Raw genomic sequence first — 22648 nt, 5'->3', positions numbered from 1 at the left:
ATAAGAGTGGCGAAAGTGGGCATCCCTGTCTTGTTCTTATGGGAAATGCTTTTAGTTTCTGCCCATTGAATATGATGTTGGCTGTAGGTCTTTCATATATGGCCTTTATTATGTCGAGATATGATCCCTTTATTCCCACACTGCTGAACGTTTTTATCAGAAATAGATGCTGGATTTTCTCAAAGGCTTTTTTGGCATCTATTGCTATGATCATATGGTTTTTATTCTTCATTTTGTTTATGTGGTGTATCACATTTATTGATTTGCGAATATTGTACCAGCCTTGCATACCTGGGATGAATCCCACTTGGTAATGGTGAATAATTTTTTTGATGTATTGCTGGATCCAATTTGCTAGTATTTTGTTCAGGATTTTGGCATTTATGTTCATCAGGGATATTGGCCTGTAGTTTTCTTTCTTTGTAGTTTTTTTTTTTTTTTCCTAGCTTTGGAATTAGAATTATGCTGGCCTCATAGAATGTGTTTGGAAGTCTTCCTTCTTCTTGAATTTTTTGAAATAGTTTGTGGAAAATGGGTGTTAGTTCCTTTTTGAATGTTTGGTAAAACTCCCCCATGAAGCCATCTGGGCTTGGGCTTTTGTTTGCTGGGAGAGTCTTGATTACCTCTTCAATTATTGGTCTGTTAAAGTTTTCTATCACTTCCCGGTCCAGTTTTGGGAGACTGTGTGTTTCTTGAAATTTTTCCATTTCACTTAGATTGTCAAATTTGGTCCTATATAGTTGTTCATAGTAGCTGTTAACGATCTTTTGTATTTCTGTGGTTTTGGTTGTTACTTCTCCTTTTTCATTTCTGATTTTGTGTATATGGGTTCTCTCTCTTTGTTTCTTGGTGAGTCAAGCTAAGGGTCTATTAATCTTGTTTATCTTTTTGAAAAACGAGCTCTTTGTTTCATTGATCCTTTGAATTGTTTTTTTGGTCTCTATTTCATTTATTTCTGCTCTGATCTTTACTATTTTCTTCCTTCTACTTGCTCTGGGGGTTTTCTTTTTGTTTGCTTTCTAGTTTTTTAAGTTGTATGGTTAGACAGTCAATTAGAAATCTTTCTAGTTTCTTGAGGTAGGCCTGTAGTGCTATGAACTTCCCTCTCAGAACTGCTTTCGCTGCATCCCATAGATTTTGTTGTTTGTTCATTTTCATTGGTTTCCAGGAAGTATTAAATTTATTCCTTGATCTTCTTGGTGACCTATTCATTGTTTAATAACATGCTATTTAGCCTCCATGTGTTGAAATGTCTTTGCATGTTCTTATTGCAATTGATTTCTAGTTTCATGCCATTGTGATCTGAGAAGATGCTTGATATGATTTCAATCTTCTTGAACTTGTAGAGATTTAGTTTGTGCCCTAACATGTGGTCTATCTTTGAGAATGTGTCATGTGCACTTGAGAAGAATATGAATTCTGCAGTTTTGGGGTGTATTCTCTGTAGATATCTATTAAATCCATTTGGTCTAGTGCTTCATTTAGAATCTCTGTTTCCTTGCTAATTTTTTGTCTAGAGAATCTATCCAGTGGTGTCAACGGGGTGTTGAAGTCCCCTGCTATGATTGTATTGTTGTCAATTTCTCTTTGGAAGTCCTCCAGAAGATTTTAAATATATTTTGGTGCCCTTACATTGGTTGCATATATGTTTATCAACGTTATATCTTCCTGTTGGATAGATCTTTTCAATATTATGTAGTGGCCTTCTTTGTCTCTAGTTATTGCCTTCATTTTGACATCTATTTTATCAGATATGAGTATTGCTACCCCAGTTTTTTTTTGCTTTCCATTTGCTTGGAAAAATTTTTTTCATCCCTTTTCTCTCATCCTATGTGAGTATTTTGTTGTGAGGTGGGTCTCTTGTAAACAACATATAGATGAGTCATGCTTTCTTATCCAATCAGCTACTCTGTGTCTTTTTATAGGAGCATTCAATCCATTTACATTTAAGGAGATTATTGATATGTATTTATTTATTGCCATTGTTGTTTAGTGTGGTTCTATTTTTCTTCCCATTTCTCCTGCTAATTACAGCAATCCTTTTAACATTTCTTGCAGTGCTGGTTTGGTGCTAATATATTCCCTTAGCCTTTTTTTTGTCTGGGAAGCTCTTTATTTGACCTTCTATTTTGAATGATAGCCTTGCTGGGTAGTCTTGGATTCAGATCCTTGTTTTTCATGACCTTGATTACTTCATGCCATTCTCTTCTGGCCTGTCGTGTTTCTTGTGAGAAGTCAGCTGAGAGCCTTATGGGGTTTCCTTTGTAGGTAACCTGTTGCTTATCTCTTGCTGCTTTTAGGATTCTCTCTTTGTCTTTAATATTTGGTATTTTAATTACTATGTGTCTTGGTGTGGGCCTGTTTGGCTTCTTCTTACTTGGGGCTCTCTGTGCTTCTTGAACTTGAATGCCTTCTTCCTTCACCAAATTAGGGAAGTTTTCTGTCAGTATTTTTTTTTTTTTAATATATTCTCTATCCCTTGCTCATTTTCTTCTTCTTCGGGGACTCCTATGATGTGAATATTATTACGTTTCCAGTTGTCCCACCATTCTCTTAAGCTGTCTTTCTGTTTTTTAATAGGTTTTTCCTTTTGGTTTTCTGATTGTTTGATTTTTTCTACCCTGTCTTCTAATTCACTGATCCAGTCTGTCCTCAGCTTCCTCTACTCTGCTTTTTAAACCTTTCAATGCGTTTTTTATTTCTGATATGTCATTTTTTATCTCTTCTTGATGGTTTTTAATTTCCAATTGGCTTATTTTCAGTGTCTCTATGTCCTTACTCATGCTGTTCAGCTTCCTCAAGATCATGGCTCTGAATTCTAGCTCCATTAACATGCCTAACTGCTCCACATTGATCTCATCTTCGGTGGAGGTCTCTTGCTCTTTCATTTGGCTTCTATTTCTGTGTTTCACCATTTTGGCTATCACAGTGGGCTTTGGAGCCTGTCAAGTTTTCCCTGTGGGTGTTGGTGTTCTGCTGTTTGTGGCTCCCTCTCCTGGGTTTAGATGAGCCAGGGAGGACCACGTTAAACACCACTGTCAAGTCTTACTTTCCTGGTTAAAGTTGCTAGCCCAGGAAAGGTACTGTTATCCTCTAGCTTTTTGCCTGGAGGCTAGCAGTCAAGGTTACTTGATGAGTTTTGGGTTGTCATTTGATTGAAAAACTCCCTCATGTTCTCAGCTTAAGGGGATTTCATGAGGGTGGGGCAGATGCTGGTTGTTAATGAGCCTCAATTAGCACTTCAATGGCCCACAGCGTGGGGTTGGATCTCCGAGGGAGGGGCTGCTGCCTCTCCCCAGAGCCCTGGGAAGGAGCAATATGGCCATCATCCTGCATGGCAGTAACTCAGCAAAAGCTCTGAGTGCCCTCCAAATCCTGAATGTCCCAACACAGTTCCAGTCCAGTCTGCCCTTTCTCTGCCGGAGCCCAAGGTGAGTTGCTGTGGCTTTTTTAGCCCCTGTCCCGGCTCTGGGCTGTGGAGCCACTTGGGAGTGTAACCCGAGGGCTCTGCTCCCTGCTAAGGCCGCTGCCGAGCTGCTGACCGTGGGCTTCCAGCCCCCATCTCGCACCTTCACAAGCCTACCAGGATCGAGTCAGTGTCCCTGGTTATATGGTCCTTGCAAGCTGCTTTTCTGTTGGTTTTTCCCATCAATTTGTCTGTGTTATCTGATTCTTTGAAAGGTTTTGACTGGTGATGTAGGCTCCTTCTTAGTCATAAGCCTTCCACCTGTTTGACCAAGCTTAGTTACCATTTAAAATGACCTCTACCCCAATGATGACTAGGAAATATACAGACATTGATACTGATTAGTACTCCTCCACATTGTATTTTAAAAATTATTGATGTATCAGACTTCCTCCATTGAATTGTGTGCATCTTGAGGATAAGAAATATACCTTTTCATTTAAATATTTAATTAGAGATTCCAATCACTCTAATCCACCTTCTGTTTCACTGATGTTGGTGTTTTTCATGGTTGTAGGAAACTGTACTGGTCAGACCAAGGAACTGACAGTGGGGTTCCTGCCAAGATTGCAAGTGCTCACATGGACGGCACATCTCCAAAGACCCTCTTCACTGGAGACCTCGAACACCTGGAGTTTCTCACTCTTGATATTGAGGATCAGAAACTCTATTGGGCAGTCACCAGCAGGGGAGTGGTATGAGCAGCCCCCCGCCCTTAGTCTGTTGGTCTTCCTTGCTGACTGATTGTTCTGAGTTGTCTGTAATGTGTGCAATGATGAAAAAGCTCTTGTCACATGCTATGATTTCTGCATACAGCTTAGCATGACCCACACAGTACTCCCTATCTCCCTCACTTCTCATTTCTACTTCTGATCTGCCCTCCTGAATCTGTGAGCTAGTGGTGTGACTCTCAATCCTTTCTCCTAGGATAGAATGCTCAGATTTCTCCTTCACTCTAATAACCATGTTCATACTTAATCATTACAAAATCCTGTCCTCTGCCTCTTTCCTCAGGTTCAGGCTTTTTCTGCCACCTCCACCCTTCTGAGCCACTTCTCTCTAACCTTGACTAGACCACAGCCCTCATTACTGGACCTGCTTTCATGATGGAGACATGTTGTCTTCATAAAACCACAACAAATAGGTTTGATCACTGTTCAGCCTAGAACCCTCGCCTAAAGGAATAGCTCCAAACGCTTCAGCTGAGCTGCTCCAGATTACTCCTTCAGCAGATCCCCTCCAACCTTATTTTCCCTGTTCTCTAGCCTAAGAACTTTTGTAAGTTTCTAAGGCATGACCTGCTCTTGCAGTTGCTGGGCTCCCTTGTCCAGTGAGGCAGTGGGCCAGACCTCGTCGTCTCTCTTGCCAGTACTCGGCTCAGATCCTGGCACAGAGGAGACACTTGAGACACGTTTTTGGAATGAAATCAGACCAGCTATGTCTACTTTTTTTTTTTCTTCCAGAAGCAAACCACTTGTTATTTCCCAATAGGAACTTCATTCTTGTGTGTTCTTTTCTAGTTTACCAAGTCATTCTGGCTGAGGCTTGTTACCTGTTCTGCTGTACCGGTACTAACCTTTTCCCTATCAGTCTTGCTGTCTTCTGTGATTGCATGGAACACGTTTCCTATCCCTGTTGCAGAAATTGTTGATGATGTTAAATGCAGAGTCAGTCAACTCCTGTGTAGAGGCCCACAGCTGGACATATTTAAGGAGACATTAACTGTGTATCTTTGACCAGAACATCACATGCAGTGATGAAAGAGGTTTAGTACCCATTTCTTCACCGTGCCACCTGAGAAAGTTGATGGGCTTATTTGAACTCCTGCTTCATTATCAATGAAATGGGCACAATGACATTTTCTTGACCTACTGATCAGTGTGGTTGTGACTATCAAAACAGAAAATAGATATGAAAAATGTCTGTAAAGGATAGAGTGCTGTATAAATATCAGGTATTAGTTTTCAATGTTTCTCTCATTTCACTGTGAATCAGTCAATAACAAAATTCTGATCTTTCAGATTGAAAGAGGAAATGTGGATGGCACAAATCGAATGGTGTTGGTAAACTATCTTTCCCACCCCTGGGGCATTGCTGTCTACGGTTCCTTCCTCTATTATACTGATGAGCATTATGAGGTTATTGAGAGAGTTGACAAGGCCACTGGGGCCAACAAAGTAGTTTTGCGAGATAACACTCCAAACCTGAGGGGACTTCGAGTTTACCATAGACGCAGTAAGTATTTGTCACTGAAACATACCTATCCATGAATGTACAATGTATATTCATATCTATGCACTTAGATAGAAACACATGCTCACAAAAAGACCTATATATATTCACATGCATGTAAATTGAAATTACCCAGAATATTTAAAGAATGATAACCATGTCTTAAGCATGGCTAAGTGTCCGAGACAAATCTGGCATCTGAAAGACCAGATTGACTCCAGAGTGAGCTCATTCCCGTCTTCCCCCACCACTTTAAACTCCTTACTTTGCTTTTGCTTTATAGCACTTCTGACATGTTATCTATCAGTTTATTGCCTGGACTCTCATTAAAATGTAACCTCCATAAGGGCTGTCATGTTGTCTGTCTTGTTTCTTGCTCTCTACTCAGTAACTAGAATAGTTCTGGTACATTGCCTAGTAAATATTAATTGGATGACTGCTGGGAAAATGTTAAAAGGATAGAATTTTTAATCATAGAAGGAATACTCTTAGATGTTGCTTATTTCAACTTTTTTTTTTCTCCGAAATAATCTTTTATTTTGCCCCTTTCAATTAGCACTATAATGTAGAGATTATTTTTATAGTTTTGACATATTTTATAGTGTTTAGTCTCTAATCAAAGATTATCAAACAATTTGCTGTCCTATAACTTAGGTTGTCACTGGTATTTTTATTGCATATGAAACAAACCTTTAAATACTCTCTTATTTAATATATTTTATAGCAAATGCCTGTCACATTGTTGATCATGTATTTAAACCAATATAATTTTAAATGTCAGTACATAGGCCAAGAGGGCCAAAAAAAAAAATTAGAATTTTTATACTGACCTTCCTAATTCTTGCATAATTTGTGGAAGAAATACAATTAATTGATGCTCCATTCTCTATTAAATAATAACTGTAGTCCTGTTTTCATACCTTTAGGTGCTAGTTGTATAAGCTCTAGTCTTCCTAGTATTGTTTTTAAGTTGTGAACTCAGACACCATATTTTGTTATTAATTTTTATAATGAATTTATTTGGTGACCCAATTTTAAAAGTTTGAGATAAAGACGCAAGTAGGTAGAGGCAAAAGTTACAAGCTGATTTTAATTTCATTTAGACTCTGCCGAATCCTCAAATGGCTGTAGCAACAATGTGAATGCCTGTCAGCAGATTTGCCTGCCTGTACCAGGAAGACTGTTCTCATGCGCCTGTGCCACTGGATTTAAACTCAACCCTGATAACCAGACTTGCTCTCCATACAGCTCTTTCATTGTTGTTTCGATGCTGTCTGCAATCAGAGGCTTTAGCTTGGAACTGTCAGATCACTCGGAAGCCATGGTACCAGTGGCAGGCCAAGGTATGCCAACTCCAATATAAGTCGGACTTGACTTTGTCTGGTGCCACATTGAAATCCTTGGTGCCATAAAGCATTTCTCCATGTTTGGGTTCAGCACTTAATGAATCTTGTTTTTCCCTTTAAATAAACTGGCTCAGCCTCAGTGCTTCTCAAACTTTAGTGTGTATCAGAATAAAAGGGCTTTTAAAACACAGATCTGGCCCGGCTGGTGTGCCCCAATCCTTGGTGGGGGGCATGCAGGAGGCAGCCAACCGATGTTCTCTTATCAATGTTTCTATCTCCATTTCTCCCTCTCTAAAATTAATAAAGAGAAAATATTAAATATATATATATATATATATATATATATATATATATATATATATATAAACAAAACAGATCTGAGCCTAATCTGCAGGTTTTCTGATTTAGTAGTCTGGGGCAGGGCTAGAGAATCTGCATTTCTGACAGGTTTCCAGGGCATGCTGATGTTGGTGGTCCATGGACCGCAATGAGAAGGACAGACCTAGAGCAATACAGATGTAGCATGACACTGCAAGAAGTATTACAGAGTTGGTGGTCAGAAGAACTGTGCCCTATTTCTGAGTATTAAAGAAGATTTAGGGTAGAGAGTATACTCCTATTTAGAATGATAATGAAATAGTTCCCAATCTGATTTATTAATATATATTTGATGAGTTGAAATAAATGAGTTGACAGTATTAGTCTCTCTTGATTACCTATATTTTTGCAGCACTTTAGGCTTATATACTATAAATGTATAAAATGATCACTTGCTTCCTAGATGAGCCAAGAGATTTCTAGGTGTATGTTACCAAAAGAGGAACTAAATTTTTGGTGGCATCAGGAGGAGTATGTCACAGGCTAATGATAGAAGTAAAAGGTAGAAGGGGAAGAAAAAATAAGGAAGGGGATGAAGGGTTGGGAGAAATTGTCAGAAGAGATACAAAAGCTTATGGTGGAAGGTGTCTGTTCGAGCAGCACACGTGTTCCTGCTGGATGATCCTGTTCACGCGTACTCGTGACACATCTTTGTTTTCTCATATCTAAAAAGTAATGCATCTAAGTTACCATCTTGTAGAGATATTATAAAATCAATAATTTTTCCTCCCAACTGCTCATTTTGAAAAATTTCAAAGGCAGAAAAGTTGAAAGGTACAGTTAAACATCCTTATACTCTTACCTCGATCCAACAGTTGTTAACTTTTCACTATACTTGAGTTCCCAATTTGTGTGTGGTTGTGTGTGTATGTGTGTGTACATACAGGGTGGGGCAAAAGTTGGTCTACAGTTGTTCATATGGAAAATAAAACAATAATAAATAAATATTGATACAAACATAAACTCTTTCAGGTACTCTCAGCTAGAAACCTACTTTTGCCCCACCCTATACATAATACATGCATTTTTTAAAATAAGTTTTTTATTGATATTTTTAGAGAAAGAGGAAGGGAGAGATAGAAACATCAATGTGAGAGAGACACATCAATCAGCTGCCTCCTGCACACCCCCTACTGGGGATCGAGCCCATAACCCAGGCATGTGCCCTGACCAGGAATAGAATTGGGACCTCTCGGTACATGGGACGATCGATGATCAATTCATTGAGACATACTGGCCAGGTTATACATACATTTTTAATAAACTTTTTGAAAATAATTGCAAGATATCATGGTACTTTGCCCCTACATACTTTAGAAAAGCTTCTAAAGGCAATATCATCTAATATTCATACTTACGTTTCTCTGGTTTGCCTCAAAATTTTTATAGCTACTGTTAGGTTGTTCTAGCCAAGATCTAACCAAGATTCATGTATTGTGTTTGGAATGTCTCTTTAGTTTTTTTTATTTTGATCTGTAGTAGTTGCCCTTGTTTTTATTATTGTTGTTGTTATGGAGTTGGTATTTTTTTTAATGACATAGGTTTTGTTTTTGAAGAGACATAACAGTTGTCTTTCAGAATCTCACACTGAAGATCTGTCTGATCATTTCCTTCTGGTGCCATTTAACCTGTTTATTCCATTTATGCCTTGCATTTCCCATGAATTGAAAGTTAGGCCTAATTGTTTGATTAGATTGGGGTTGAACACATTTGGCAAAAATACTTTATTGGTAATGCTGTGTACTTGACATAGAATCTTATTAAGAACTAATGTCAGCTTGTTCCCCTCTTAGTGATACTTAAACTTGATCACTTGGTTAAGGTGGTCACCATGTAATACCTGCCATTTTAAGGTATATTTTTTCTTTGTAATTTGTATGACATTTTTGAGGTCACACTTTGGCACCCTGTGGATATCTCATTTCCCAAATCCCATTGGTTTCTAGCAGCCACTGCTGATCTTTGTCTGAAATGATCTTTTAATTAGGATTGCAAAATGATGATTTTTGTATTCTATCATTTCTTCTCTGTTTATTAGATAATATTCTCCTAGGAGAGCTGTCCTATTTATGCAGTTAAACTAAAAAATAATGTATTATCACTGTGGACTCAAAGATTTATATTTTTAACTCAAGGTGTTATAAATCATTTAACATAATTTCTCAGTTCTGATGCTCCCGTTGATCCAGGTTGGCCAGGGAGAACCTCTTGAAGTGGCCACTGTGTTCTGTTGATGTGATCCCATTAGTGTTTCAGTGCTTGATTCTTGGTAGTAAGATGTTCCAGGCTCACCCCATACCTTCCCACCCCAAAACTATAATCAGCCATTTCTCCAGGAGCCAGAGCTCCTTATGGTGGGACATGTGATCTGGGTGGTAGCTGTGCTCATTGCATCTGGGAAGCAGATAATTTTATTTGGTGGTGGGGGCAGGAGGTTGGGAATGAGGGTTTGAGAGGAAGGACAGATATTTAAAAGTTCTAGTTCCAGCTAGAACCTTGTTTAATGATCTGTTCTTAAACATTCCAGGACGAAATGCACTTCATGTGGATGTTGATGTATCTTCTGGCTTTATTTATTGGTGTGACTTTAGCATCACCGAGAAATCTAATAATGCGATCCGTAGAATCAAACCTGATGGGTCTGGGTTTACAAACATCATTACAAATGGGATAGGAGAGAATGGAGTGCGGGGTATTGCAGTGGACTGGGTAGCAGGTAGGTAAGCTCTGTGCTGATTTTATTGAAAAACCTTTTTGTGTTTGTATCTCTATGATCTTATGCTAGAAAGTTTAGTCTAATATTATATGTGTTAGAGATCTGTTTTACTGATATTAAAATGCAATGTAAAGTATAAAATGGCAAGTATTTATGTTAAAGCTGAGTCATTTTAGTTGCTAAATTCTTAATTGCTTCCTCGTGTTAATTTATAAATACCTCTTTGATTGGGCACTTTCTCTGTTATAGTTCTATTGAAATGCCTGACCCATTATTACATTGACTTAGTTGTATTGGTTCATGTACTTAATTTTGAAATACCCCTCATTTTTAATGATACACTGAGAATAAAATGTATTATAATTTTTAGAATATAATGCTACTTTATAAAAATAGGTATCACTGAGTATATTCAGCTTGGTAACTAGACATCACATAGAAATATTAAAATGTATTATAAAAATCTAGGTGCTATGACAAGAGTTTATTGCAAATAGTAAATATGGTGGTATGATTAGACAAGGCTTTAATTGGGTTCCTAAATCTCATTCCTAATTATGAATTTACTACGTCATGACTGAGGGTATAGTTAAAGCAGGGGTCAGTAGTCTTTTACCTATCGGCCAAATACAGCACACTGCCCACTGTAAGTTAAGTTTTACTGAAACACAGCTATGCCCATTTGTTTATGTATTGTCTGTGGCTGCTTTCACATTACAGTGGCAGAGCTGAGTGCTTGTGAAAGAAACCACATGCTCTGCAAAGCCAAAAAATATTTACTATTAACAAACCTTTATAGAAAAAGTTTGCCAACCCTGGATTCAAAAACTGGAATATACTTATGGTCCCATTAGAGATAGGTAACGAAAAGAGTAAATCAGTATCATTGCATATTGGCCTGATTTCTCTAGACTGATATGGGAACAAAGTAGTTGTGCTCTGGGAGACAGTTTAACAATAGACTTTCAACTACATGGAATCAATTTGGGATCACTCTCCATTGTACCGTCTTCACATCATGGTCTTTTTATTTTTGTATGCGCATTGTTCTGTGATGCTCAAAGGCAAACACACTTTTGTTTTGGCAGCTTTAGAAGGTTCATGGGATGAAAACATCTATACTAGTTAGAAAGACTAGGAAAAGGCCTCATGTTAATGTTAAGCACAAGGAGCATTAATGACATTGATCAACAACCTGAGATCCCTCTTTGCTTTCATCATGTTGGAGTAGAAGTTATACCATGATAATGTATATTTAGAGTCTTTGAATTTCAGGTGTTAAACATTCCAGTAGAAAAAGAAGGACATTCTTGTAAATACACCTTTGAGTGGAAAGTGAGTTCTGACATTTGCTGTGATTCTAATGTGCTTTAGAACTTAAAGATAGGCACATTCTCTTTAAATTTGAAGAAATGCTCTCTTTAGATCCTGAATAAATATTTGTTATTCGAGGTCTAAAGTGAGACATTTATTATCTTGGAAAAGACAATATCTACTGAGCCAAACCTCAAACTTACATATTTTGTTTTGAATTTGAAGAGGTATTTTCTATTTTCTTTTTGTTTTTTCATTCATCAGCATGCTCTTTCAATTTTTCCTACAGAAAATCTTTATTTCATCAATGCTTTTGAGTCTGAAGCACTGATAGAAGTTCTGCGGATCAATACCACCTACCGCCGTGTTCTCCTGAGAGTCATAGTGGATATGCCCAGGGATATTGTTGTAGACCCCAAGAACAGATACCTCTTCTGGGCTGACTATGGGCAAAACCCAAAGATTGAACGTGCTTTTCTTGACTGTACCAATAGGACGGTGCTTCTATCAGAGGGCATTGTCACACCACGGGGCTTAGCAGTGGACCAGAGCAGTGGCTATGTTTATTGGGTTGATGATACTTTAGATGTAATTTCAAGGATCAGTATTGAGGGAAAGGAATTGAAAGTGATTCGTTATGGCAGTCGTTACCCAACTCCTTATGCCATCACTGTTTTTGGAAATTCTATCATCTGGGTAGACAGAAATTTAAAAAAAATTTTCCAAGCTAGCAAGGAACCAGGGAACACGGAACCACCAGCAGTGATAAGGGACAATATCAACTGGCTAAGAGATGTGACCATCTTTGACCAGAGTGTCCAGCCCCGGTCACCAGCAGAGGTCAACAATAACCCTTGCTTAGAAAATAATGGTGGATGCCCACATCTCTGCTTTGCTCTGCCTGGATTGCACACCCCAAACTGTAGTTGTGTTTTTGGGACCCTGGACCATGATAGCAAGAACTGTGTCATTCCAAAAGAAAATTTTCTCATCTTTGCCTTGGAGAATTCCTTGGGAAGCTTACACATGGATCCTGAAGACCATAGCCTACCTTTCCAAGCTATAAGTGTGGGAGGACATGTCATGGCCCTGGACTATGATAGCATGAATAACAGAATTTATTTCACCCAAAATTTGGAAGCTAGACACGGCCAGATTTCCTATGTCAGCCTGGATGCAGGGATCGGTTCTCCCACTGTCATTGTTTCAGGTAAGTGCACTCCAGGTGTAGATTACCTTGGACACAGTGGAGTCAATACATGTGGATGACCCGGTGATTCAAAATACATATCGAGACTCTAATGTATGTGTGTTTGTTGGTGTATGTGCAGATATAGGGACTACTGATGGCATTGCTTTCGACTGGATCAATAGAAGAATTTATTACAGTGACTATACCAACCAGACGATTAACTCCATGGCAGAGGATGGGTCCAAGCGTACTGTGCTAGCCCACGTCACAAAGCCAAGAGCAATTGTGTTAGATCCCTGTGGAGGGTATGCCATCATCTGCTTTATTATATTTCTGTCTGCTTATTTCTGAAGGGAGAGGGGCTTGGAATTATTTTATGTTCATAGAGGACCAACATTTTATGGGCTTGTAACACTAACTGTGGATTCAAAGGTAAAAGAGCATGAGAGGCTTTACCTGGGAAAGAACTCACATTGACGCTGGAAAGGTGGGCAGCGTACTAGGGAATCAGTGCTCTGACTCAGTAACTCCCTTGTGGGCAAGTTGTGTGGGTGGGAATGGAGTAGGGCTAACATTTACCATACTAATGTCAATTTGCAATTAAAGACAGCTGCCATTCTTTTTCTTTTATTCTTTTTTTTTCCATCCTTACCCGAGGACATTTTTCCATTTTTTGTTCAGGTAGAGTGGGAGGGAGAGAGGAGGAACAGAGAGAGAGAGAGAAACATCGACGTGAAAGGGACACATTGAGTGGCTGCCACCCGCACGACCAACCAGGGCTGGGGACATACTGCAACAGAGGTACATGCCCTTAGCGGGAACCGAACCCGGGTCTCTCTGGCCTGCAGGCCGACGCCACACTCTAACCGCTGAGCCAAACCAGCCAGGGCAGCTGCCATTCTTTTTAAAGGAAAGATTGTGTGTTTCCTTGTGATGAATTAATTATGTCTCCTTTTGGATGACTAGGTACATCTACTGGAGTTCTTGGGGTACTAATGCCAAAATCGAGAGAGCCACTGTGGGAGGAAACTTCCGGGAACCCATTGTGAACAGCAGCCTGGTCTGGCCCTGTGGGCTCACTGTGGACCACGAGGAAGACCTTCTCTACTGGGCAGATGCTAGTCTGTACGTGTCTTTGGTTATTTGTTTAGGTGCGGATACAAAGAATTCTTCTTTCCACTTACAAAGAAGAGAGAGTTGCATGATGGAATGAAAATATAAAGTGCTAAATAGACATAGCCAAAATGCAGAATCACAGTTTTAGGAAAAATATTCTCTTAGTAAATGTACCTGTGAAAATTGATCTATGAGATTGAATAATTATGAACTAAAAGGCATCTAAAGATGTATTACTAGATGAATTATGGAATCACTCAATTTATAATCTACAGGACCCATGTAAGCACCATAAAACATGAATGACTTTTAAATGCACATTGATATGAAGTTTTTTCTGGGCTGTAGTGTTCAGTGTGATAAAAATGTTTTTCTTTAGTCTTGACTTTGGTTATCTTCTCAAATAGGTTATTTCCCATAATGTTTTCTTAGATACTTTTGTCAACTATAATTTATATGTATCTACATATTAGGAATCTTCATTTTTAAAATTATTTTCTTATGGTTTTGGCCCTATGACACTGAGTACCTAACAACCTGATCCTTCTTCAGTTTCTCTTTTGAAACAAAGCGATTATGTTTTGTGTCTAAATATGGGTTATTCCTAGTAAATACCTCAAGGTACTCAGTAAATGACAAATCAAAAAATTCATTAAGGGAGTTGGAAGGAAAATGTAATTAACATTTTATTGAGTGACTATTAAGTGCTAAACACAGAGTTCCATGCATTATATGTATTATTTTATAATATTCTCCTGTTACTAATGTCAGCCTGGTCGTTTTTATAGGATTACTTGTAGATTATATTAATATTTGGAAATTAAATATTTATAGGCCATTGTTTGATATGCAAATTAAGACTTTCCATTACCAGAAGAAACATTTCTTGTGGCATACGCTCCACTTGAAAAGAAAGTCGGGGCTTGTGTAGAGCAATGGTAAGGCCCAGGCATTGCGCTGCCAATTGAGAAATTTACTTTCCGGATGCCAGCATTTTTTTTTTTTTATTTTGTTTTAGGCGCAAGATTGAACGCAGCAGTCTGAAGGGCACCGAGCGTGAGGTCATTGTCAGCACAATCTTTCGGCCTTTTGGCTTGACTCTCAATGGCCAGTACATTTACTGGACTGACTGGTCCTCAAAAAAAATTTACCGAGCTAACAAATACGATGGATCAGGTCAGATGGCGATGACCACGAGTTTTCCATTCCGGCTTATGGGTATTCGCGTTGTTATGAAGGACCACCCGCAGCAGTGTAGCAATCCTTGCGACCAGTTTAACGGGGGCTGCAGCCATATCTGTGCACCAGGTAAGGCGTCGTCCTTGAAGACAGAATCAAGGAGAGTAATAATGCTGACAACTTAGGGAAGGCTGAAGGAATCTTCAGCTCTAATGGGAGAATAAAATCCAAATTCTTGATTTCAAGGTAATTGAAAAAGTGGATTTGAGGGTTTGTATGTTGAGCGGAAGACTTTGACAGGTTTTTTCCTATTTGATATGGAGCCCTCTTATGAAGGCATTTTTGATTCAAGCTTGATGCAGGTAGAAATAACGATGGGGGTTTGGGATTTAATTCTTCTGCTTAGGAGGTACTATGATTTGAAATATTTCTGATGAGGTGATGTCTAATGTGCTTCATAGTGGGTTTTATGGAGAACAACAAATTCATAAGAAGAGGTGCCTTTGCATATTTTGCTGAGAAGGCAGAATCATTGCAAGTTTTTTCAGTGTCGGTGAAAAGTTGTTTAAAGATTAGGGTGAATTAGCTACATTTGTTAATTGGTGGTTGTTCTTGATGGAAACATTTCTCAGAATATCATTGAAAGGTTGATGCGAGCAGTTTGCATGGCTTGTCTTACAGCACATTTAATGTCGAAGCTGTTGCCAAGTGCTGTTCTGGGGGAGAAACTGAATGTTTGCTACACAAATCGTTTGCTTTTTCTGGGCCTACCTTGCTTTAGGTCCAAATGGTGCGGAGTGCCAGTGTCCACAGGAGGGCCACTGGTATCTGGCCAACAACAACAAGCACTGTGTTGTGGACAATGGTATACGGTGTGTTGGTTCCAATTTCACCTGCCTCAATGGGCGCTGCATCCTGGAGCAGTGGAAATGTGACAACAGCAATGACTGTGGGGACGGCAGTGATGAGCTGGAAAGTGTGTGTGGTGAGTTGGACCCTGGAGCTTTTGTTAGGAGCTAACATTGTCTTTATGTCAAGTGTTTGGTACAGAATTCTGCTGTGTGTGTGAATAGGTTTACAATTTGTGCCTAAGCATCCTTTAGAACTGAAAAGCATGTACTCCAAGAATCCAGACTGCATTTCTGCGAAATCACATATAAGCTGATATATATGCCATGTAAAAGCCTCATTAAGAATCTCCTCTGTAGTGATGAAAAGCTGAACTAAAATCCTGGCTATGCCATTCACACAATCTGTATAGCCTTGGAAAAATTACTTAACCTTTCTGAGCCTCTGACGTCTCATCTGTAAAATGGAACTATTACTAGGATTCTTGCAAAGCATAAGAGAAACAATGCAAAAAATATCACAACATGAGGCTTGATGCATGTTAAGTATGATTTAGTGTGGAACTAAGTGCTCCAATAGGTGATTGTTATTTTATTAATTTAAATAGCAGAAGGATTATTAACTCAATATTTTTATTGAAATTACTTTCAATTTTTTGCTTCTATCTGAATGGAGTGAGTAAATCACAGTAGACTTTCTTAGGAAGTTCTAGTAGACTGTGTAGGGGCTAAGAATTTTATTTTCCCCAAAGAATCTGTATTTACATGCTTTTCTGTGATTAAAATAAACTTTTAAATTGAGATGATAGAGAAATGGAGTGACTTTGCCATTTGCTTAACCTACTTCATTTGCTTAAAAAAAGGAAAACGTACATCCTATTTTGCCTAATCTAACTAAAGTGTTATCTCACTTTGCATGCAGTCCACTTTGCAGCTATCTTTGCATTGGAAGGTAAACTCTAAGTGTCTATTCTATTTGAGTGTATCTTTTGAGAAATTAGGATGATGCTTTAATCAAACAATTTCTTCAATGTTCTTTTCCCCTCCTCTTAGCATTTCACACCTGCTATTCGACAGCCTTCACCTGTGACAATGGGCGATGTGTTCCATATCGTTATCGCTGTGATCACTACAATGACTGTGGCGACAACAGTGATGAGGAAGGGTGCCTGTTCAGTGAGTGTAATGCCACCACGGAATTTACTTGCAGTAATAAAAGGTGCATACCTCTTCAGTTTGTCTGCAATGGTGTAAACAACTGCCATGATAATGATACTTCAGATGAGAAAAATTGCCGTAAGTTCACCTTAAGTACTTATTGTGCTTTGGGGTCTGAGATCTTGGATCGTGGGAGATGAAATTTTTATATAAAAACAAAAGCTTTCTAAAACAAACAAACAAACAAACAAACACACACTAAGAATTTATTCAAAACAAATTTTATTTTAATATATTTTACTAAATGATTTTTAAAAACAACTATACTTAACATTTGAATTATTTGCCTAAATTTATGGACCCAAGCAACCATTGATTATTTTAACCTTAAATATTTTAGCTTTGGTTTATGTATCTGCCAGGTTAAAAATTCACTTGACAAAATTTTTTATTGTTTTTAAAGCTTTACCAATAGTTACTGACAAAAATGATTGTATAAATGTGTTGTGGTTAATGTTTATTGTGCAAAAAGCTATGTAGTATGGTGTTGACTGAAATTGTCTTTTTAGTTTCTCTGGTAAATTTTTTTTAGTTAATTGAATTTTCAAAAATTTCTGAGATTTTCACTTTAGCATCTTGGAAAAGCAAAAGAGCCGAGTGTAAGTTCAAATATATTTTCAGTTTAGATACATCTATATGCTCTGTTGTTTTTGTAGGTAGAGTTACACACAATATTTATTTGGGTGTGCTTTTAAAAAGAACTTCTCTTAAGGAAAATTTTAAATATACACCAAAGTGGGAAGAGCAGTATAATATATCCATCACTCAGTTTCAACATTTATCAACAAATGGCTAATCTGTCTCATTCATCTCCCTCAACTCTTTTCTGAGTTTTTACAACAACTCCCAGACATGCATATCACTGATCAAGACATTTTGAAAAACAACTACCATGCCATGATAATGCCTAGCAAAATCAACAATACTTACTTAATATCCTTTGGTACTCAGACCATATTCAAATTTTGTCACTTATCCTCAAAATTGTCTTTATTCAAATTAAGATTCAGACAAGGTCTGCACATTGATTATTGTAACTCTTTATTGTTTCTTATACCACAGTGGTTCCCACTTAAAAAAAAAGCCATTGATTTGTCTTGTGGAATGTCCCACATTCTGGATTTGACTAATTGCGTAACTGAGTTATTTAACTTGTTACTTTATCTCTCTTATTTTGTACTACCTAGACGTTTGAATTCATTAGGTGCAATTCTTTGGGTAAGAATACTACTTAGGTGGAACGGTGTACTTCCTGTAGCATCACATCATGAGGCACATGATGCCTGGTTATTCTGCTTCAGGTGACGATCAAATTAATTGGTGGATTTAGAAGTCAGCCTGAATTTTCCCTTAGAGAGTTCCCATTAACCGTTTACCCAGTGGTTTTGAGTTTTGTAATTCCATTACTACAAAGTAGGCATTTTAAAATTATTTTATTCCTTCCATATTTATTAGCTGAAGGTCCATAAAGAAGAAACTTCCTTTATCAACCATTTTGTTGTCCTGAAATACAATTCTGCAGGATAAATGCATGATTCTTTCTCTTTGTTGTCAGTTTTCAGTGTAATGAGTTGGTGAACAATGGACACTAAGTTTTTGGGTTTTTTTAGTATTGTATTAAACTCATAGATTTTAATATAATTTATGAGTTTTAGTGCTGTGAAGTACTTTATTCTTTAGATGTTTGATTTTCCTATCTCAGGCCAGCAGGAGCCCTGCTAAATTGGCTCATCTGTTATTTTGACATGGCCTGTCCAGTCCTCCATAGCTTAGACTTGTACACTTTCTGTCTCAGAGCTGGAGGTAACTGCTTATCCAAGGGACCTTGTTCCTTTTGTGGTATTTAAAAATTACTTGGTGTTAGAGTACCCTCTTCCTATTTAACTAGGCCTTTTCAGTGGACTGATCTAGGAAATATATTTTTTATAGAGGAAAAAAAATTTATATTAGTATTTCCCATTTGAATTAAAGATTACACGTGTTTTACTTCTTAGATTTTATAATCACATCTCTTCTCTAAGCTAAAAATCTTGATTTCTAATGATATTACATGATGACTTATTTGCTTCATTCCAAAATAATTTAAAGATGCCTATAATAATTTCAAAACAACCACACAAAGACTACTGCTACCACTGAATCCACTAAATGTGATTTAAGACTTGAGGTCCTTTGTTTTCTCAGATTATGTCCCTCTCTAGGGATGTGCAGTCAAAATGTAGGTTTTAAAGTCATTTGAATTTTTTTCCTCTGGACGGTTATGCCATCAACTTGATTTACCATTAATTTTATTTGTTACTATTTCCAAATTTTAGGATTTGCTTTCCTTTTTTCCATTTTTCTTTTGTTTTTATGTATTCAAAACAATGTGCATGGTTTCCAAGGCACAGTTTTATGACAAGGCACATGAGCAGAAGTCTTACATCCTTGTCCTCTCGTCCTGTTCCCTCCGTACTACTCTCTGTCTACTCAGAGGGGTGGCACTTTTCATTAGTTTAATTTTTTATTTTTGTTGTTTTTAGTATAAGCATATCTGTTTCTCTTTCTACACACACACACACACACACACACACACACACACACACACATCATTGTTTTCTTACACAAAAGATAGTCTACTGTCTTGAATAGCACTTTCTTACTATTCACAGTGTATCCTGGAGACAAAACCATCATTCCATATCAATAAATAGAACTCTTCTTTATTCCTTTTTTAGCGACATATTACTCTATTGTGTGACTATGCCATCGTTTATTTAATCAAGAGTTGGGACTCTTGTTGATGCTGTTAAATAATGAAAATGATTTAAACTACAAAGCAAGTCTCCCCTCCCCTCCCTGTAGTATCAGCTGGGAATATCTCCTTTTATCCTGAATCTGTGGTGTAGCATGTGTCAGGGATCATGCTTCCGGAATAGCTTTGAAAATGCCTCCCTTCTGGTGGTTTGAATTCTGCAGTATAACTGTTAACATGGGCATCTTTCTGGTATATGTGTGGTGGATATGTTCTAAATGTATGTCTGGTTGTCTTTCTCAAGCTGACCGCACTTGCCAGTCTGGATACACAAAGTGTCACAGTACAAATATTTGTATTCCTCGTACTTACCTGTGTGACGGAGACAATGACTGTGGAGATATGAGTGATGAAAGCCCCACTTTTTGCGGTAATATAAGCCTGCTTCTCTTTCTGTGGTTCCAGGGGTGCATATCTTCAGCTAATACAAAGATAAATGGCCTGGGTGTTTGGGCTAGTTTCAGTCTGTCATCTCTAATTGACGCTGTAAGTAGATGCGGTAGGCAAGTACGTGAGGGTGTGATTGGAGGGGCATAAGAAGCCCCTTCTCTCTGTTCCCTGGAGGCCCGCCTCCAAATACTCCCTCCAGGGACCTGCCCTGATATGACATCTTCCGCAATTGCAGAGCCATTTCTCCTAGAGTCGAAGCCTTTTGTCTTCAGGAACTCCAGCCAGAATTTGCACCTTAAGCCCCTACATTTACTCTTAATATGATTATAGTGACCATTAGTAACGGAGAGTTTTTCAAATTTTAAATATATTTAAAATTCAGAAACCCTTATTTTATACTTAGCGATTTGGTTCAATCAAATAATTTCTTGTATCTGTAGTTCAAATTCAAAAGCCTTTCATAAGCTTGATAATTTTGAGACTGTTAGTGTAAATAGATACATGATGTAAGAGTTCAGTAATTGTCACCAGGCCAGACTACAGTCAGGAGCAGGAGTCGGCTGTAGTAATAGCAGCAAGGAGAAGCAGGATTCAGGATGCAGCTGTCAGATAGGGGCAGGAAGGTGGGAGCTACTGCTAATCTTTCAGGGACCTCTGCTTCCTCATCAGATTTTTTTCCCCCTGGCAAATTAACAGATATCATGGACCAAAGCAAGGGAGCCTTATAGACCAGAAGAATGATAAGACTTGATTCTGGTTTGTATCTACATAACAATTTAGAAAATACATTTTACCAGAGCTATCTAAGGTTGCTTGAGAAATGAAACACTATTCAAACATAGGCAGCATCATTTTACTCAAATAAAGGCCCCGTATAACAAGCATGAATAGGAGCAGAATTTTGCTAACTCTCTAGACTCATGGCCTGTGAGCTCAGATATGGTCATAGTTTTGTTTTTGCTTTTAATTATTATTTCAAGAGAATTTATTTAATTTTATGTTACAGCAGAAAACATAGAAGCAAGTCTTCTCTTACCTAACTTGTGATTTCATGTATCGAAAGTATAGTTCTTTGGTATTTCTAACAAATACAATTTATTTTGGGATTTATGAAGTCTAGGAAAAAATATATAGCAAATGGAGGCAATATTGTTTGCCTTCTCTCTCCCCCGTATTTCTCCTGCCCCATGAAAAGCACATATACAAAATACCGTTTCCCAGGCCCCAGTCTTCCTTTCTTGGCAATTATTTATTCAATTTAGAGATACGGGCAGATTGTTAAGATTGATGGCAACAAGCTGGTGTTTTGCTCACGAGCTTTGTCTTCTTCCCCTTCTCCGACAGCGGTTCACACGTGCAGCAGCAGTGAGTTCCACTGCACATCTGGACGGTGTATTCCTAACCTTTGGTACTGTGATCAGGAAAGAGATTGTCTTGACGGCTCTGATGAACCTGCCACTTGTGGTAAGAGAGTACGCAAGCATGAAAAGCATTGTGATGCAGCTAGAGAAACTCTTCCACCTACTTTAAAAACAGACCACGGTCATGGCTGCTGAATGTTTGCACTGCCTGCTCTCAGCTGAGATGCTGAAACCACTCAGCAGACATTCATTAACGTGTTAGTGCAGGACATGGTGTGGGCTGCTGTTCAGGATATGGAGGCTGCTGATTGATGCTGATTTAAATGAAATTATGTTGGTGATGCGCCTTATGCAGTGCCTGGCTTGTAGAACTTTATTAATTTTAATTAACTCTGAATTTGAATTTCTGAATTTGGCTGAGTTCTGACCCATATGACTGTGGGAGGATACAGACGTGACTGGAATCATCACATACATGGGCAAGGGGTGTATTACAGGCACATATCCTCTTCCTCTTCTGCCTCCGTGCTAGCTTATGGTGAGGTCTCACGGCCATCTGAGCTTTCCAAGAAGTTCCAGGGACCCTTTTGCACTCCTGGAGGCATTTGTACTTGATTATATTTGGAGGCTGCTATTTACCTTTGCAAATTCTAATCTGTATCCATGTACATTTTTTTACATAGCTGTAAAAATATAAAGATGCAATATTTTACATTGATTTTGCTTTTTTGTTTGTCAAATCATATTGCTATATAGCAGTCAGAAAACTATGGCTATGGGCCAACTTCCTGTCTTTATAGAAGTTTTATTCCAATGTGGTCACATGTTGTCTATGACTGTGTTTGTGTTATAGTGGCCGTGTCAGTGGGTGAAACATGGAACATATGGCCTATATTCCTAAAACATTTACTAGCTGGTTTAGAGAAAGTTTGCCGTCCCTTGTTATATTGTCTCTATACTCCTTTTTAATGGCCCTATAATATTCCACCGATTAATTGAGTTAATTGCCTCATTTTAAGCATTTAGATTGCTTTAGTTTTACTCTATTGTAAATATCACTTCAGTAAATAGCAACATATATGCACCTTTTTATTTTCT

At 38.1% G+C, this 22648-nt stretch overlaps 1 protein-coding gene across 1 annotated transcript in view; it reads left to right on the top strand.

The window, feature by feature from the left end:
* Nucleotides 1-22648, top strand: part of LRP2 (LDL receptor related protein 2) — a 202744-nt gene that overhangs the window by 122979 nt on the left and 57117 nt on the right. The window contains exons 35-46 of the mRNA XM_036254951.1: nucleotides 3984-4161; nucleotides 5488-5701; nucleotides 6802-7041; nucleotides 9950-10138; nucleotides 11742-12662; nucleotides 12784-12949; nucleotides 13611-13769; nucleotides 14779-15068; nucleotides 15721-15924; nucleotides 16841-17083; nucleotides 20044-20169; nucleotides 21534-21653. Of these exons, the coding sequence (XP_036110844.1) occupies nucleotides 3984-4161; nucleotides 5488-5701; nucleotides 6802-7041; nucleotides 9950-10138; nucleotides 11742-12662; nucleotides 12784-12949; nucleotides 13611-13769; nucleotides 14779-15068; nucleotides 15721-15924; nucleotides 16841-17083; nucleotides 20044-20169; nucleotides 21534-21653 (3050 nt within the window). The remainder of the gene's footprint in view (nucleotides 1-3983; nucleotides 4162-5487; nucleotides 5702-6801; nucleotides 7042-9949; nucleotides 10139-11741; nucleotides 12663-12783; nucleotides 12950-13610; nucleotides 13770-14778; nucleotides 15069-15720; nucleotides 15925-16840; nucleotides 17084-20043; nucleotides 20170-21533; nucleotides 21654-22648) is intronic.

The sequence above is a fragment of the Molossus molossus genome, unplaced genomic scaffold (genome assembly GCF_014108415.1).
Source record: "Molossus molossus isolate mMolMol1 unplaced genomic scaffold, mMolMol1.p scaffold_m16_p_11, whole genome shotgun sequence".
Lineage (NCBI taxonomy): Eukaryota > Metazoa > Chordata > Mammalia > Chiroptera > Molossidae > Molossus > Molossus molossus.
Note: the sequence above shows the minus strand (reverse complement) of the source record. Positions and strands in the feature narration are given on the sequence as shown.